Source organism: Stegodyphus dumicola, chromosome 9 (assembly GCF_044657685.1).
Source record: "Stegodyphus dumicola isolate Sdum_Otavi_A_Nest chromosome 9, ASM4465768v1".
NCBI lineage: Eukaryota > Metazoa > Arthropoda > Arachnida > Araneae > Eresidae > Stegodyphus > Stegodyphus dumicola.
Genome location: NC_140776.1, coordinates 56,714,553 through 56,733,066, shown reverse-complemented (window position 1 = coordinate 56,733,066; position 18,514 = coordinate 56,714,553). Strand labels below are relative to the sequence as shown.

The following is an 18,514-nucleotide window of genomic DNA, read 5'->3' as shown; positions in this document are numbered from 1 at the left end:
ATGGGTGTATTAAATACAAAGTATTGCCTTCTGTAATGCTTGCTGTCTTAATAATACCTCATTCAAATGCAGGTTGCGAAAGAATTTTTTCTATTGTTAAAAAAAATCAGACGGAATTTCGACCAAATTTAGGTCTTAAAACTCTTGAAGCAGTTTTGATTGAAAAAATAAATATGCAGGCAAATGAAGAACTGTGTTATAAAAAAACATTCTCAAAATCAGAACTTAAGCTTGCTAAGCATGCTACATATAAATCTTTGCATTCATAAATTATGCGTATTTTGTTTAATACTTATATGTATCATTCTTGGTTATTTAAATTTTATTTCCCTGTAGAAATCATATCCAGAATAAAGATATGATTTATAGCTTCTGATTTTTTCTATGATTAGTAGCGATTTGAAGTACTTTTTATTAGTGAATGCTTGAGGAGTTAAAAGAAAATTTCTAATTAAATGTGCATATAATTTACAAGGTATATTTTTAATTATTCAGTTTTATATGTATATGGATTTTAAATGTAATAAAATTGATTACAATTAATTATTAATTTAAAATTAATGAATGGTTAGTTACAACATACGCTACGCGCACATTTTCAAAGTTGTAAAAATGTCGTTCGCGCGTTGACTACTGACAAGGTTTGCTGAAGGTTGGAGTCTATGAGAAGGTGACAGAGAGGTTAGTGAAAACGAAAAAATTTTGATTGACAAGTTAATCGGTATTCTCGGCACAGCAATTACGGAACTTGAACAGCGGAACTTTGTAACTGAACAAGAAATTATGTCTGTTTATAGAATTAAAGAGAAAGTATTATCACATAAAACAAAGCAACTTAAACAACTTACATTGAAAGAAATGTTTAATAAAGTAAACAAATAAATATTAAGCTCTTTTTTTTTTTTTTTTTTTTTTTTTTTTTTTTTTTTTTTTGTAAATTTTGATACCTTTTAGATCATAATTGTTCTTTATTTCATAAATTACGGTTTAATATTTTTAATTTTAAAATTTCTGCATGCCATCTTACGAGATTTAAACTGATGATCTATAATCCGGAATCGCCGAAGTCCCGACGAGTCCGGATTAACGACTTTTGACTGTATTATAATGTACAATTTATTTGTTATTATATTATATAAATTTATTGTATTTAATGTAGCGAATGATTTTTTAAACTGTAGACACATGGTTTTTAAGACATCATATTTATTAAAAGTTTTTTTTTCCTATTTTTTAAAGCTTTATTTCTTTGAATTATTTTAAAATTGGGAATTTTTTTTTTTTTTTTTTTTTTTGTATGATTAAAGTCTGTTTATTTTTAGTACATGTTGAAGGGTTTTATTTTTGATTACATATATATTGAATACATGTATGTTCTTTTATGTGTATATACTTTTTTATATCTAGATCTAACTATGTCTGTCCGTCTTTCAGTTAATTAATAAATAATGAATGAATTTGAAAATTTCTTGAAACCACAAAAGATGCGAAAGGGAAATCGGAAGTAAAATTAGGTGTTGCATTTCTTGTAATTATTATTAAATTGTTCAATAAATGATTTAATAAAGCCAAAAGTATTTTTTAAATAAACAAATTAAATGAAGTTACATTTTTTGTTAAAATAGTCCAACCCCTACATAGCTTTCTGTATTGTAGCTCTTTAGGAACCAAAGACATGAAACAAAAAAGCACACGGCCAGGCAGATGGTTAAAATCCAGATGAAAAATGAAAAAGAATTTTATGAAAAATTTATACAATGAGTAAAATTAAAAATTTGTTGCGAATCAAATCGTTGAAAAAAGAAAACTGGTTTCAATTATATTTTCTAACTCAGATATTAGATTACAAGATTTGCAAGATTACAGTGAATTTGCAACGATTATGTTAACTTATTTTTAAAATTTTAATTTGTGAAAAAAAACAAATTGTTAAAATAATAATGTAGCATAATATTAAACAAAAGTTATTTTAAAAAGAACACAATTATTGCTAAAAATTTAATAAAAGAAGTATAAAAGTTAACTAGAGTACAGCAATATCCATATGTGCCACTGTCGTAGGTTGCAATTTTGCTTCTGTGCTTTTCTGCAAATGAAGCTTTATAGAGTATTATACAGTTAATAGAGGAAAAGGAACTGAAATGGAAGTAAATTTATTTCAGGAAATAAAATTCTTCTTAGAGGGCTGTCTGTAGTTTTGAAAATAAATGAACCTGTTAATTAGTAATAGAAGAAGAATTTTTTTAATTATCTTTTCAAAGATAATGGAAGAAGAATGCAGTAAAGTTCAGGAGGGTGAATTGTTTAAATCAACTGCAATAAAGTTATTTTTACTTTACACGTCTGACTACAGTTTAAGTATAAGGCTATTAACAAATTATAAAAAAATCGTAATCAAATTGCCTAATAAAAATTAAATTGACCTGTTATTAAAAAACAAATTCAATTTTGTGAGTTGTTTTTAAATAAATTAATAAGAAATTTTATTATTTTTTAGGGTGCTAATCAATAATTTAAGTTCATTGACAAATTCTTGATTGTCTATACAAATCTTTCTTATCCTATTTGATTCAATATTGTATTGATACTATTTTCTTTGACATGCAGGAGCATCAATGTATTAAGGTAGCTTTGAAACTAAAAACGCATTTTGTCAAAAATCTTTATTTGGTTAAGGTGTAGATTTTAATACCTAAATAACTTCTGTATTTTTGTCATTGGTTTTGTTAAGCCAATTAGGATTATTCTTCTGATTTCCAGTTTCATTAAGGTTACTAGTTGCAATAATGTCATCTATATGTTTAAATAAAGTGAGTTTAAAAATATTAGGATTATTAAAATTGTTAATAAAATTGTATTCCTTCCCGAAGAGAAAAATGTTATATATAATTCAATCAAGTAGTAAATTTTAATTGTAATATCATTAATGCGCCTGTAGATTTTTGTCTTGAAATTTAATTAAACTGTTAAAAAGTTGCAGTTAAAATTTCCAAATAAATAATATCATTAATTTTTGGAAATAATTTATATAGTTCAGTGATTCTATGAAAATTCAGTTAAGTGGCTAAGGAAGTACATAAGTTTTTGAAATCGTAACAGTTAATTTATGAAATTTGATTTTTGTCAATAACTTGAGTAACTTTTTTTGTTATCAGTAATCCAGTGGTTAGGTTTTAGTTTTATTAGCATAATCTCCCCCCTCCCATAGACACATGCAGACAAGCAAATACCCTAAAGATACACCAGAGTTTGTATTTAGACTAATGATGGAAGTTAAGACAAATATTTCCACAAATACGATGTTAAACTAAGGAGGTTTATACAAAACAATTAATATTTGCCCAAAAATAAAGCCCATGTACATTTTCATTTAGCAGAAAATATGAGTGAAATTAAAATTTATTACAGTGTGTATGTGATGCATTTGCTAGTAGTTGTTTAGAGCTGTTAACAGTTAATAAAAAGTTATTGAAATTTTGTAGGGCTGATATAGTGTCTGGAAACTAAAGGTCCTGCAGACCCTCCTAAACAAGATAGCGAGTTGTCACTATGTCTTGAATAGTCACAAAGTACTGAAGAAAGTTTAAAATAACCTTTTTCATTTAGTCTAAACTGGACATAAAAGGTACAATTTGTGCTACAGATGAATCACTCCCTGTAGTGATGTAAATTAAGCAGTAACAGCCAATTATATTCAAATGCGGGTAACATAGTGTATGACTACACATTTAATAGAATGAGCAAATATTTTGGCTCAGTTATTCTACCATTGCATAGGTTTAAAATATCAGCTGACAAGAAAGCAAAAGCTGGAATATCACTTTTAAATAGAGGTCTCGAAAAATTAACAATAGGGGTGAATGCCAGAAGCTTTCATATTCTAAGATTTAAAATCCTCAGTTTAAATACTGTCAAAACTAATTTGCATTCTGGTAATAAATATGGGAAGAAGAAATTACATTTAAGCTCAAAATAACTAGTTAATCATTACATTTAAGCTCAAAATCATAACTAGTTAATCATTGTAAGATTCTTGCAGATTTTTTATGTGCACTAACATATATAATTCATGGAATAATTACAAATTTGTTGTGATGTGCTCTCTTTAAAAATTGCACAAAATTCTATATCTAAGTCTGGACTTTGTGCAAACTGGTTTGGCAAGGAAAAATCTCCAGGCACCAGGCAATATCCAAGCTATTCGAGATACTGTTATGAGAAGTCCTTCTTGGTCAATCTATCATCACTCAGCATCTTTGCAGTTGCGTAGTTCAAGTGTTCCAAAAATATTGGTGTACAGGACTTGCTGTGCCATCTACACAAGTTGCAGATTGTCCAGGAACTGAAACCCAGCGATCATGTTATGTGATGGCAATTTTCTGAATTAATGCTTTGAAAGATTAACTAGGACAAGGATTTTATTAACAAACTGCAGATGTCAGATGAAATCCATTTCCCATAGTGTTAATTTACTATGTAGTTTGCAAAGTTAGCAAGGGATGCTGCTGTAGTATTAATTTACTGCATGGTGTGCTGTGTCATCGTATGGTGTGATGGGCCCTTATTATTATTATTATTATTTTAAGAATGAGAATGGCCATGCAATTACAGTCATATCGAATTATTACGTTGCCATACTTGAAACCTTTGTTGTGCAACAACTACGGATATTTCCACGCATTATCGACTCAGCCTGGTTTCAAAAAGATGGATCAACATCCTATACGGCATGAATATCGATAGTTGTTGTACGTCATTTGTTTGGGGAGTGTGTAATTTTGAAAAATGGTAGTATTCAATGGCCTTTCAGATCCCCTGATTTGTCAGCTTGTGATTTTTTTTTTTTTTTTTTGTTGGATCATCTTGAAAGCAAAGTGTTCCTTAGTCGACCTGCTACAATGGGAAGAATTGAAAGACAAAATCTGAGAAGCAATTGCCGGTATTCCAGTTAAGATGTTACATGAAACCATGAACAATGTAACGAAAAGTCTCTCTTTTTTTTTTTTTTTTTTTAAATCACCCAGTACGTAGCTCCAACAATTTCTGTCTAGCAACAGCATCTTTACATTCCATCATCCCAGCTGTCATGGTTCAACTGTTCAAACCCTGCTGGTACTAATGATATCTTCAGTTATACTTGAGGACAACTGCTTGAACCAACTTCTAACACAAGGCAGCTTCTTTTCGTAGATAACAGCCCTCTTCACCTACATTCCTTCAATGCTGGATTAAACTGGGCCCCATAACGTATTGGCATTGGAGTTGTAGCAAAAGCATACTTTACCTTGCTTAAATAAAAACTGATACTAATCTAAAATAAAACTGGTTTTAATGTAAAGGCTACTATTGCAGCCTAGTTTTTTAAATTTAAGCTATGAAATAAATATAAAAGAGAAACGAAAAACCAGTGAATATCCTTGCATTCACCGATTCAGGCATATAAATTACACAAAATCGGCCAGTCAGCAGAGACCAGGTTAGTTTATCGCTGACTGACCTCTGATCTAATTTTCACAAGGAAAAACCAAAAAACAGAACATTAAGTCGATGATCAAAACTTGCCCATACGACAATTATCAGAAAGTTACTGTTCATTAATTTGTATTTTCAAGCAGCTTAATTTGGGGAATAAGTTCATTTAAGTTAAGGTAAACCATTGTTGAAAATTCTTTCTCTCTCTTCCCCCCTCCCCTTGAACTCATGTGCCCTCACCCTCTGTCTCTTTTGCTTTCTGTCCATTTGTTCTTCATTTTAGGATGCATATGCTGTTCGTTTTTGTTTACATTATATTTGTATTTTAATAGGAATTTATATGAAATAGAATATTAATTCTGTGTACTTTATTTACTTTAGGTTCAAACAGTTTCACTTTTAATGAAATTTTTAATAACACTTATAAATTTCAGAATGCATACAATTGAATTATTTATTTGTAGTAGTAAAAACATTCCCAAATACTGTAACATCATCTGCTATCACAGCTGTTGACTACTCATTTTTCATTTTTTCATCTTTGCCATAGACAATTTTGCTTTATGTTGATAGTCTGTGATTATCATTTTTTCATAACTCTACAGTAAACAAGTTCTCTCTCTCTCATCTCTCTCTCTCTCTCTCTTTTTTTTTTTTTTTTTTTTTTTTTTAAGTTGGGACTCAGTTAATCTGCCATCAAATAATCGGAAGTTAACTTCACATGTAAATGGCCTTTGACTTGAGAAAAATCTCATTAAAGGCGAAACAAAGATCAGAATTTTCCCTTTATACACCTACTATGTGTTTTGGTAGGCTTTTTTTAATTATGAACTATTTTTAGTTATACAAATAATTTATAGATTCATATACATACACAATGATAGCCAGGTTATCTTTCACATGTGAAAAAAAGCATGCCAGGTATGTAATGGAAAAGTACACAAAAGGATTTGATCATCAGGTGCAGTTTCAAAGGCTTTGATTTTTTTCCCAACATTTTTCAAGTTTTCTGATTAAAAGTTCTCAGTAAGTCATATCTCATTACTCATTGATTAATAGAGAAGAAATTTACATGGGATTGCAAAAAATGAAGCTTTAGAGACTTGTTATTATCCTATGGCTTTACATGATTTCTAAAATATTATCCACTAATATGTATAGTTTTTGGTGCTATGTTTCATGAGAAATTTTTTTAAACTTTCTTGAAAGATTGTCTTACAGTTTATGAAACAATTAAACTGACCAAATTTCTAGTCTGGGAATGCTTTTGTAATTTGTGATCTTACAAAAATATTTCCTTTTATTTTACTGTTTGTATCTTAGCCATTTATGTCTTAGACAAATTCTTGCTATTCTTATGAATTAACTTGACAAAGTTCTTCATAAATTTTACTGTAATGTCTCATAGGGAGAAATGCACTTTTATTCATTGCCCTCTATTTCATAGATTTGTTTTAAAGCATGACCTTATTATACAATTAATTGGAAATCAGAATTAAGGTATAATTATTAGAATTCGAGTCAGAAAAATAAGTGGCTTGAAGATGCAATTAAAAAATATATACATTTTAATTGACAGTTTAACAAATCGACCAAGCTGTAAAAACATGTATAGCACCAAAATGAAGTCCGTAAAAACACAATGGGTTGTAGAAAAGGTATAAGTGTTTATCTTGGATTATGCATAAATTCATTGTAAATGTGCATTACATATTCAGTGACACAATTTATGCTGATCAGTATTATCAAATGAATATGTGTTCGTAGTGAGGGAGCAATAAATATGTATATAATGTGATGCTTTTTATAATATCCTCTTAAAGGAAAAGGACATTATAATGAATGGTCACCATAGCAAAAATCAATTTAATCTATAAGGTATTTCTCCTGCCTTCGTAGTGTAGTGGTCTGCATGCTGGGTGTGTACTCCAGAGGTCCGCGGTTCGATTCCCGGCGAGGGCGTTGCTCATTTTTCATCTTTCCTGCTTCCTCCCCCAAAACCCTATTATCTCTACAAATCTAATTTTATCAGTTTTTTTTAATATTAGTTATTGTAGTGAAATGGTCACTATAATGGCATTGATTATGTGTGTGTATATATATATATATATATATATATGGGTGTGTATAATATATAGATAGATAGATATAAAATAGTAAAGACAAATCTAGCAAATGAACTTCTCTCATAAAATTGTTTCAGTCAATCGTGGTATTTTGACAAGTATTTATTGCGTAATTTATCATAGCTTTTAAATGATGTTAGTTCCTCTGCTCAACAGTAGATAAAACACAGCACTGTTAAGAATAGTATTCTGAAACTACTAAACCAACTGCCAAATCGAATGTTCTTTTTTTGTTTACAACATTTCATGCTGCAACTCCACATATTTTCTTGTACGTATTTCATTTCCTGGCCATTTACGTATATTTGATTGTGAGGTAACTATATCTTTTTCCTGGAAAAAGGATATGGCGTCTTCCTCACTTCTTGGTAAATTAAAAATTTCAAAATTTTTTTTACAATGTTTAAACTCAAAAAAAGACTACTGCAATATTATGCTGCTCATCAAATTCGGCAAATAGAAGTTGAAAGTACTTCTTCACATAAATGTTTAAACTGAAAAAAGATCATTACAATATCACGCAGTTCATCAGATTTGGCAAACAATTGAAAAAGAAAGGGAAAAAGAACTATTATTATTTCATGCAGTTTACATAATTTGATGGTTTATTGCAGAGGCCGTGAAAATCAGTTAGTACCAATAGAAGCTACCATTGCTTATTATTGTAATTATTGTAATCTTTAGTCTTATAGAGTTTGCAAGATAGAATGATGTTGCATGTCATATATATATAAAGTTTTATAAATTTATGAATTTATATTTTTTTGTAATAGAAGAAGAAAATCTGCAGAGTAAATCCCAGGCAGAGGCTAAAATTGCTCGTCTTGAAAAGGAGCTGAGAATGGCTAAGGATTTGAGAATATCAGAAAGAGACTATCTTCAGAAACAATATGATGAACTTTATCAAAAAGTAAGATTGGGCATCTTTTTGCATCTAATATTTAAAATATTATTTAAGTGAAATGAATTTTTTCCTTATTATTTCTTTTGTTTTTCTGTATAATTGATACATAATGTTGACTATTAAGAGCTTATGTGTGTAAGTCTGATAGACAGTTAGAATTTAGAATATTTTGCACTCTTTCTTGGTAAAAGGAAATTACAAAAATAACTCATTGAATATAAAGTAAAATTTTAGCAATTGGCATGAAATGTAGATTAAACAATCCATATGTTGAAGTAATTATTGCTTCATTATTGCAAGTAATATTTTGTTAAATTATGTCGTGATTTTTACATACTGTATTAGCCTAGATTATGGAAAAGTCTAGATGCAATAGTTTGTAAGCATTACTGCAAATTATGTAATAACTCTGAAAAGAAATCTGTATAAAACTGCTTTTAAAAAAAGTTTATGAGTGTAAAAGAAATTTATTTGTATAAACTGATTCTTCAATATTTGCAAAATGAGAAAATTATTATATTGTTGATGCAATGTTGGCCTTTACTTTAGTAAATGAATTACACATTTGCAAGTAAAGATATGATTTTTGAAGAAAATGAGTAAAACTACCTTATTTGTTACAGGTTTCACAGCAACAGAAGCAGACTGCTAAATCGACTATGGTTTTAGGGGATAGATCTAGGTATGGAATTTGTTTCAACTATTTTATAGATGTTATCTGTGACACCCAAGTTATATTTGCCATAGCTGACTATGACTTACTTTTCTTTCAAATAAATATAAATAAATTTTGAAACACAAATAAAAGTCAATTAACATCCTTAAGGTACTTCAAATTCATGCAGGAAAAACTTCTAAAATAAAATTCTTTTAGGAGTTGTCATTTTTACATCTATAAGTAAATGAACTTGTTAACTGCTTTTCAATTTGTAAATGATTTAAAAAAAAAATGTTGCCACTTTTTTTTTTTAATTTACTTAGTATTTATTGGTTTGCTTCATTTTTGTATACGAGTGAGAATCAAATCAAAAAATTGCCTCCTTAAAATTTTTAAAATAGTTGTTTTATAAAGACAGAGCATGCTTAAGTTAAAAAAAAATAAAATAATAATAATAATGATAATAATTTGTTAGCATAAAAGTTTAATTTTTAAAAATCACTCCGACGGTGTTTTTGAGATCTTTTCACTTCAAGTTTATGATTGAGAATTTCATAAATAGAGTATAATTATTATTTTTAATTTAGCCATGTTTTACAGTTGAGAAATTTAATAATTTGTGAAATTTCTTGGTGGTTTAAGAAAACAGTGGTAGAAATATATTATATTCTGAAATATATTTTTTTCTTAAGGTCATGTTTTGTTTTGCTGATAATATTCATTAATCCGTATGAATTATACTTTTGCAGTATTTAATTATTAATGCCTTATTATGAGCTCTTAATGAAAAGCACATTTTGTACATGTTCAACAGTGGTAGTGGAACAGAGCCTCTAACTGCTAATATTAAACCTCTGACATCTCCTTCTACTTCTGGAACAAGCTCAAGCCTCAGGCATTCTCCTCATCCTCATGCTGCTTCAAATATAAATCGTCCGACCCCCACTGCAAGTATACGTCCAATGGCCATTGGTACTGCCTCTTCTACTCCTCCGACTCAAGCACGAATGGCGGCTGTATTGCCAACAACGGCTACACCGCCTCATTCTGAAGAAGGTATTTTGTTTAAAAATGAAACAATTTTATTTATCTGTTTGATAAGTATACATTTATTTATGCCAACTGCAGCTGGAAGTAAGCTCGCAGTCCTTAAGAGTTCTATTAAAAAATCTGTGTTTGTACTTATAAACAATTAGTTTTTAAATATTTTGGAAATTTAAAACAAATTATAATTATAAATAATCAAATTATGCAAGTATGTAATTACATTTGAATGATTATACATATTAGTCTAAATAAAACGTGAGAGAATATCCCAATACTTTTTGTGAATGATATATTATAACAGTGTGTGAAAGTTACACTTATTATAAGTAAAAAGCAGTTAAGTTTATGAATAAATGCCATTTAATGGAAATATTAATAAATTTGACTATTGATTCTTCACTTTTCGAAAGCCTATTGACCAAAACTGCGTGTGTGGGGGTGTCTTGTAAACATAAATCTGATTACAATATTGAATCCAGTGTTCTTCAAAACATTAAAATGACTCAGACGCTGGCAAAATGCTTTGGAGAAAAGAAACTTTTCTTGGAGATATATCACAATTTTTGCATGCTTGAAAGTATGAGAATGTTTCTTAATGTATGAAAAATGAAATTGCATTTACAATGCACAGTTATTAATTACAAACCATGAATTTTAGGTTAATTTGTGCAAAATTGACCTTCAGTAATTTAATTTGTGCAAAATTGACCTTCAGTAATTTAATTTGTGAGCAATATGTAATTTGTACTATACAAAATAGTAAAATACAAAACTATGCATATTGAGTACTCAGTGTTTATGCATAAGTATTTGTAACTTTAAATATAAATAAACTTGTTTTAGTATATATTTATTTTGTTACCATGCAGTGGTATATTCTGTAATTTCCTCAATGTAAGTTGCATTGAGATTTTTCCATTGGATTTTATTTTGATCTCTTCAGAAATATAATTTTTTGGGTATTTTTTATTTTTATGTGTACAGATGTTATGTATGTTCAATACATTTAGATGTCAATACATGTTTTAATAGATGTTTAGACATTATTTATGTTATATATGCACATTGGTAGATTTTATGTATATATATAAATTTAGATTGAAAATTAAAACCCAATACATATTCAACCTGGTATAATGAGCTGGCTATAAATAAACCATTTTTTTAAAATAAACCGCTGTGAATAATTAAGTAAAAGTATCCAGTATTGAAGTTTAGTGTGTGCAAAATGCAAAAAAGAGTGATGCAAAATCAAAAGAAGTAAATGGATTAGCCCATTTCTGACTGATGATAACACAAATTTGCCAAATTTAAAACTTCAATAAACTACAAAACAATATTTGTCTTATCAGTCTAATCCTACAGGCTGGAAGGAGCAAGACAGTTTGTCCGAGTTTATGCAAAACTAAAATCTGTTACAATCCAAATTTCAAAAAAGTATCAATACTATTCATTTGAGTCAAATTTATGGTTTGATTTGGTTTATTTAATTATTTCAAAGCACTAGAGGGTTATCTGCCTAAGGAGTTCACTTGTCACTTGTTCACTTGAGCTTATTTGTCATAAAACAAGTGGTTAGTCTAGTAATTAAGATTAATAATTGAATTAAAAATTATTCCAAAGTTTAATAAATGGAATAACTCAAGTCAGGAAACTAACTAAACAAACTAAAGTGGCAGTAATAAAACAGTGAAATAATGATCATTCAAAGAACTTTAAAATCAAGTGGAGGTGTAAAAAAATCATTTACTCCCCCAAAAAAAGGTTTAACTTAAAAAAAAAAAAAAAAAAAAAAAAAAAAAAAAAAAGATAACTATTAATTTCACCCAAATATTTTAAAAAATTTATCTAAAGCAGGAGCTCTCACCCTTTTTTTGAAAGGTCATTCTTCCTTTCCAAAACTCAATAAATAAACATATACACTTATCTTGCTTTAACTGATTTTTTAATGTATTTTATAAATTAAATGAGAAAATGTGTAGAAAAGATATATAAGTACCAAAATTTGAATAAAAGTTAACAGCTAAACAAAAGGCTGACTGCATTCCCCCTAAAACTTTCCCACTGTTTGAGAACCTGTGGTTTAAAGGTTAAGGAGCAAACTAATATTACTACATAATAATTATATTATTACCAGCAAACAGAAAATTGTTAAAACCATTGTCAAAAAGCAAATCTTTAATACATCCACAATCTTTAATATTATCTGGTATGAATTTTTAAAACTTATATACCATCTTTGCTGCTTAATGAAATTTACATTCGTTTAACTGATTTTGGAAAATGGGATACATATCTAAAATGTACATTATTTTCACAATTTTATTAACCAAGAGAAAAATTTATCTTGAAACTAATAGTATTCCAATGAATACGAACTTTTTTACTGCCATTTGTAATCTTTTTCTCAGCTATCAGTCTAATTTGCTCATTTAAACTATAGTTTTTCATGATCGGCTACACATAGACTGGATAATTTAACACAGCTGAATTAGACATTTTAATGAAAATTCTTACTATTTGTAATAATTTTTTATTGGTTATTTAATAATTGTTCCTCTAACTGTTATTAACAAAATGGACTTCTCAGTTTTTAAAGCAGCCCTCTTGTGTGAAAATTTGTAATCTGAAACCAAAAACCACTTATTTCCTTTTCTTGCTTTTTTACTCTTTAACCGCTTCCCTATTATTCCTTGCTTTTTTACTCTTTAACCACTTCCCTATATATTTAAAAAAAAAAAAAAAAATATGTAAAAAATCATCACTTTTTTTAATTTTATTATTAAATACAAGGAAACGAAACAATTATTATTCTAAAACTTACAATACTATCGTAAATTTAAGGTAAACTCACTTCTTTTCCTAAGGCATTATGAGTACTTACCACACCACATTAATGATTATTTATGCTCAAGAAAGATTTTTTTTTTTTTTTTTAGTCCAAAGGGGCTTTGACCCTGAAAGACTATTGTTTTCGTTTTGTGATTTTGCGTCGGAACCCTATAAACAGCGTATCACTTTTCAAATCATTGCTACCAAATACTATCGCCCTGTATTATTATATTTGAAGAAATTAAATAATGAAAAATCTGCATAAATGTATGTATATTTCTCGCATTGTGATAAGACAACGGTACATAGAGCCATCCAGTTTTGAATGACGTAATCCTACTACAAATATGGGCATGTGGAAGCCCAAATTTGAAATTTGGAATTTGTGTTATTATCAATTTCATATTTTGTAAAACTTTAACGAATTTTTGATTAACAAACTCAACGATTTAAAAGCAAGCAATGGCAACACTGTACTGGGGGGGAGACCTTTTTATCTCCAGTGTGCGGAACTGTGTATCGGAAATTCTAAAGATTTGCTCATTTTAAAATTATTTTGCGACATTGCTGTTGAACTGAATTTTATGGTTTAAGTGCAAAGAACATATTTAATAAATAAAGGTAACACACAAAATGTTAAAGAAACGCCTTTTTGGACGTATTTTAAAGCCTGAAACCTTTCAGACTTTTTTTTAAACCTCTAAAACTTTATTTACAGCTTCATTTGAACTACATGTTAGATTTTTCATCTAACATCATATCATCATTTTCTTATCTTTGAATGAGCATCAGTTTGGTATTTTATGATTTTCACTTTTATAGTTTACTTAGTTATCTTAGTTTGATTATTCAAATTATTCAATTTTTGAATAATATTTGATTCAGTTATTTATTTTATTTACTTATCTAAATACTTGTTTTATAACTGAATACAGATTTGTCCATTTTATTGTTTTACTGCTTTTAATTTTGTTTGTATTGTGTTTAAGTAATTGTTCTGCATGATTTGATTTGTGTTATATTTCTTTAATTCAAATGGATATTGGTATTTTTCTTGCAACATGCAACATTTAGTTCATTGGAGTTATGAAAAGCCTTATGAATAATAATTTTATATTTGTGAATGGGACTTTTATATCATTGACTTGCTAGATTTAGCATGTGTAGCTTTAAGAAGTAACTTTCTTTACTTTCTTTTAAATAGACTCTGTGTCAGTTGTAGCTCCTACTGTACCTGTGACTGTTCCACATGCAGCTGTACAACCCACTCCGGCTACTGCCACTGTAGCCCCCACAACTGTAGCAGCAACAGTGTCACCAGTTATTTCTGAAGTTGTTCCTACTGTAGGTAAGTTACTATTTTTCCCCCTTCTTGATGATAACAAGATTCTTATTTGTCTGAAAATTCTGAAAATACAGTGAAGTAAATAAAAAAGTAGTGTAGGTTAGTGATCATGAAAGGCTCCAAGTATCCAGAGGTGTAGTTACGAGATGCTGTTTGTGGTCGGTAACTTTTCAAGGATTAAGCAAAGTTCACACACAACATTTATTTTGATGATTAAACACTATATACGATATTATATACATATTTCATGGTGGGACTACAGGATTTTAGCCCTTTCGACGCTTGAAGATATGCTTCTGCTCATGCTGAGTTACAAGATCTAACTCTTTTGGCGCGCCAGCGCCACCTGTAGTAATACTTCATAATACACTGGCCCGCGATGAACAACTGTTCACCATAAGCTTCAAATTTAGAATTATTTTAATACAGTATTCAATATTAACAAGATTTTCAACAATATTATGACAAGTTAAATTTAAAGTTAAAATATGAATTTCAAAATCTCCATAAGCTGAAAGAGAAAATTATTAAGATACTTACTATACTTGGACACAAACATTACTATGAAACTAAAATGAAACTAAAATACAAATACAATGAATTATGTGTGAAAATAAGAATAAAAATTTTAGAGTCATTAAATTTCACGATGGCAAAAGAGTTATGGTGAGAGTTTGTTGATAGGATGCTTAATTGCACCATTGATAGTTTTTAAGACCACTACTCGCACTTTTCCATCAGATCCTGGGTAAACATTAATTGCTCTACCTAGACGCCACCTTAAAGTTGGTAAGTTATCATCTTTTACCAGCACCAAGTCATTGGTATTTAATTTTGATTTGTTCTTTAGCCATTTTGCTCGTCCTTGCAATTGGGAAAGATAATCAAATGACCATCGTTTCCAAAAGTGCTGAAAAATTTGCTGAATCAGTTTCCAACATTCTATAGGCGTTACCTTATCGTCAATCACATTTGGTTCATGAATGGTTGTTATAACGGTTCCAGTAAGGAAGTGACCAGGTGTTAAAGCGCTTAAGTCATTAGGATCATTGGAAATCATCACTATAGGTCTGGAATTTAGGCAAGCTTCAATTTGAGTTATCAAGGTAAGAAATTCTTCAGATGTGAGCAGTTGAGCTCCTATTGTATGTTTTAAGTGATTTTTCATTTGCTTAATGCCATTCTCCCAAAGACCCCCAAAATGTGGGGCAGAGGGAGCATTGAATTTTCAAACAGTGTTTTCATGTGTTAACTGATTCTGGAACTTTTCTGATGATAAAATGGGAGCCATAATTCTTTTTAATTCACGATTTGCACCAACAAAGTTAGTTCCTTAATCAGAAAACATCTCTTGCGGTTTGCCTGAACGGGCTACGAACCTTCTTAATGCTGAAAAGGAAAACAAAAAGGCTTCTGAAGAAAGATCACTCACAACCTCCAAGTGTACTGCTTTTGTGGTAAAACATATGAACAGGCATACATAGTACTTGATGGGCTTTACTCCTCTCCCCTTTTTTGGGGGTTTCACAAGAAATGGCCCTGCATAATCAAGGCCTACTTGAGAAAAAACTCTGCTTGGCACAACTCGAAATGTCGGAAGATTGGCCATTATTTGTGATGCAGTATTTGTACAATATCTGAAGTATTTCATGCAATTTCTAATAACTTTCCGTATTGCGCCTCTACAGTTAATTATCCAATATTTCTGTCGGATAGCCAAAATTGTAAGTGAAGGTCCTCCATGAAGATGAGTTTCATGAAAATACTTAATTATTAACTCTGTTATGTGATGCTTCTTAGGAAGAATTGCCAGGTGCTTTTGATTTTCAGGTATGTTAGCATTCCTTAGCCTGCCTCTAATGCGAAGAATATTTTCGTTATACAAGAAGGGATTCAAGAAGATAATTCTGCTGTTAGGGCTGATGTTTTCCCCTGCTCTTCATGCCGAGATTTCAGCTTTAAATTCACTTTCTTGATCTAAGCGCACAATAATGTCTGACGCTCTATTGAGCTCAGGAAGAGTTAAAAACTCCTTTAACTTTGAATGTTGAAGAACTGGTATTTTTCACAAATCTAAGACACCATGCTACTACACATTTCAGCTTATTCCAGGATGAAAATTTAGTAAGAAGCTCAAATTCATTTTGACTACTGGATGCAATGCACACCACAGTTTTTTGCTGTTCTTCAAGAGAAAGTTCCTGAAGTTTAGGATCTAAAATAAGTTCAACCCTTTGATTACTGAAGTTACCTTGCCTTAGCCAAGGTGGACCGTGAAACTAAAATTCATTGTCTATTAGATTTATCAACTTTGCACCTCATGATACAACATCTGTTCGGTTTTCAGATCCCTTGCAAAACTGCCATTGAGAAGGAGTGATTAAATTATGTATCTCTCTAACACGATTTGCTACGAAAGACTTCCAATTATTGGCAGAGCCCTTTATCTAATGAAGTACTATCTGAGAGTCACTAAAGCAATAAATAATGCATTCCTCGATGTTAAAGAGCGTTTTCAGATAATTTGCTATCCTAGCAGCAATAGTAGCTGTCATCAGTTTCAAGCGAGGAAGTGTAACCTTCTTTAGAGGAGCTACTCTGCTTTAAGATAGTGCAAATGATGTATCCAAAGTAGTGGGATTTTGAAGATATGTTATACTACCATATCCTTTGATACTGGCATCTGTGAAAACAATTAGGATCATATTTTTGCATTAATTGCTGAACAAAAAATATCTTCTAAGAATATTAATGTTAACGAGATCCTCGATTTCAGAATGCCATGTCAAAAACTTCCTTCTTAGCTCATCAGGTACCTCGGAATTCCAATCACAACCAGATTCCCATAATTCTTGAATCATAAACTTAGCTCTAATTACATATGCAGAAATAAGTCCAATTGGATCACAAGTTTTGGCTACAGTTTGCAAAATGAGTCTTTTAGTTACTGTTTGTTTATCAAGCGATTCCCTGAATTGTGTTACATCTAAACTTAAACTGGCTTGATGTGTATCCCACTTCAAGCCTAGAACTTTTCACGAGTTTTTATTTAAATTATTTTCCTAAACATTGCTTTCATTTTTGACTCATAATTCTCTTAGAACTCAAGAATTGCTTTTCATTTTACCAAGATGTATGTTTAAATCTTTCAGAATACTCACTGCAGTAGTTGACAGATAAAACGCTTTATCATCATTTTTGGTCCCGTGCAAAATATCGCCCACATACAAGAATTTATCTAACATTTCTACAGCATCATTATGGTCCTCTTTATACGTCTTTATATGGTATTTAATAGTTGCTGCAAGTGTGAAAGGTGATTGACAAGTACCAAAAGGCAATCGTAACATTTTGTATATTTGAAATGGCGAATTTTCATCATTATTGAACCAAATAAATTTTAAATAATTTTTCAAATCTTTGTCAAGCAAAATAGGATGAAATGCACTTTTTATATCTGTCTCAAAGTTTATCTTGTGTAACCTAAATTAAAAAATGATATCTAATAAATTGCTATACAAGTTGGGTCCTTGGATTAGACACTCGTTCAGAGATTTTGCACCTTTGTCTTTAGACGAACGGTCATAGACAATACGCACAGCAGTAGTTGTCTTGTTGATGCGAATTACAGGACTATGAGGGGCAAAATAGCTATCCCTCTCAATTTTGCAATTAACAGCATTAGAACGTTTTTCAATTATTCCTGTTTGTAATTATTCGTTAATTAATTTCATGTATTCACTAAATAACCATTCATTATGTCTCAATTTGTTTTCTAGCTTCAAAAACCTCTGTTTAGCAGTGAGAAAATTATTTTTAAGCTCTGATTTTCTTTCCTTAAATAATAACTTAACAGTGCATTTTGCATTTTTGCAATGTAAATTCTTATTAAACAGATCAATAACCTCTAAATCTTCCTGCAATAACGAATCACTGTCTCTCATAAAGAATTCCTCTAGACGCCAAAATGACTGAATGTTGAACAGAATTGCTGACTTAGCATCTACTTCTTTAACTGAAGCATAACAAGTATTAACATTTGAATCATTTTGATTTGGTAAAAATTTTTCCAAACATCCGCAAATTGTTTCTCCAAATAATGTTGGAATTAAAAATAACTCATCCGATAT

General features: G+C 29.9%; 1 protein-coding gene across 2 annotated transcripts in view; it reads left to right on the top strand.

Annotated features, from left to right (window-relative positions):
- Positions 1-18,514, top strand: part of LOC118200699 (uncharacterized) — a 249,500-nt gene that overhangs the window by 170,080 nt on the left and 60,906 nt on the right. For both annotated transcript variants that reach the window (XM_085823472.1, XM_085823471.1), the window contains exons 37-40: positions 8,372-8,508; positions 9,126-9,184; positions 9,975-10,216; positions 14,244-14,387. In XM_085823472.1, the coding sequence (XP_085679598.1) occupies positions 8,372-8,508; positions 9,126-9,184; positions 9,975-10,216; positions 14,244-14,387 (582 nt within the window). The remainder of the gene's footprint in view (positions 1-8,371; positions 8,509-9,125; positions 9,185-9,974; positions 10,217-14,243; positions 14,388-18,514) is intronic.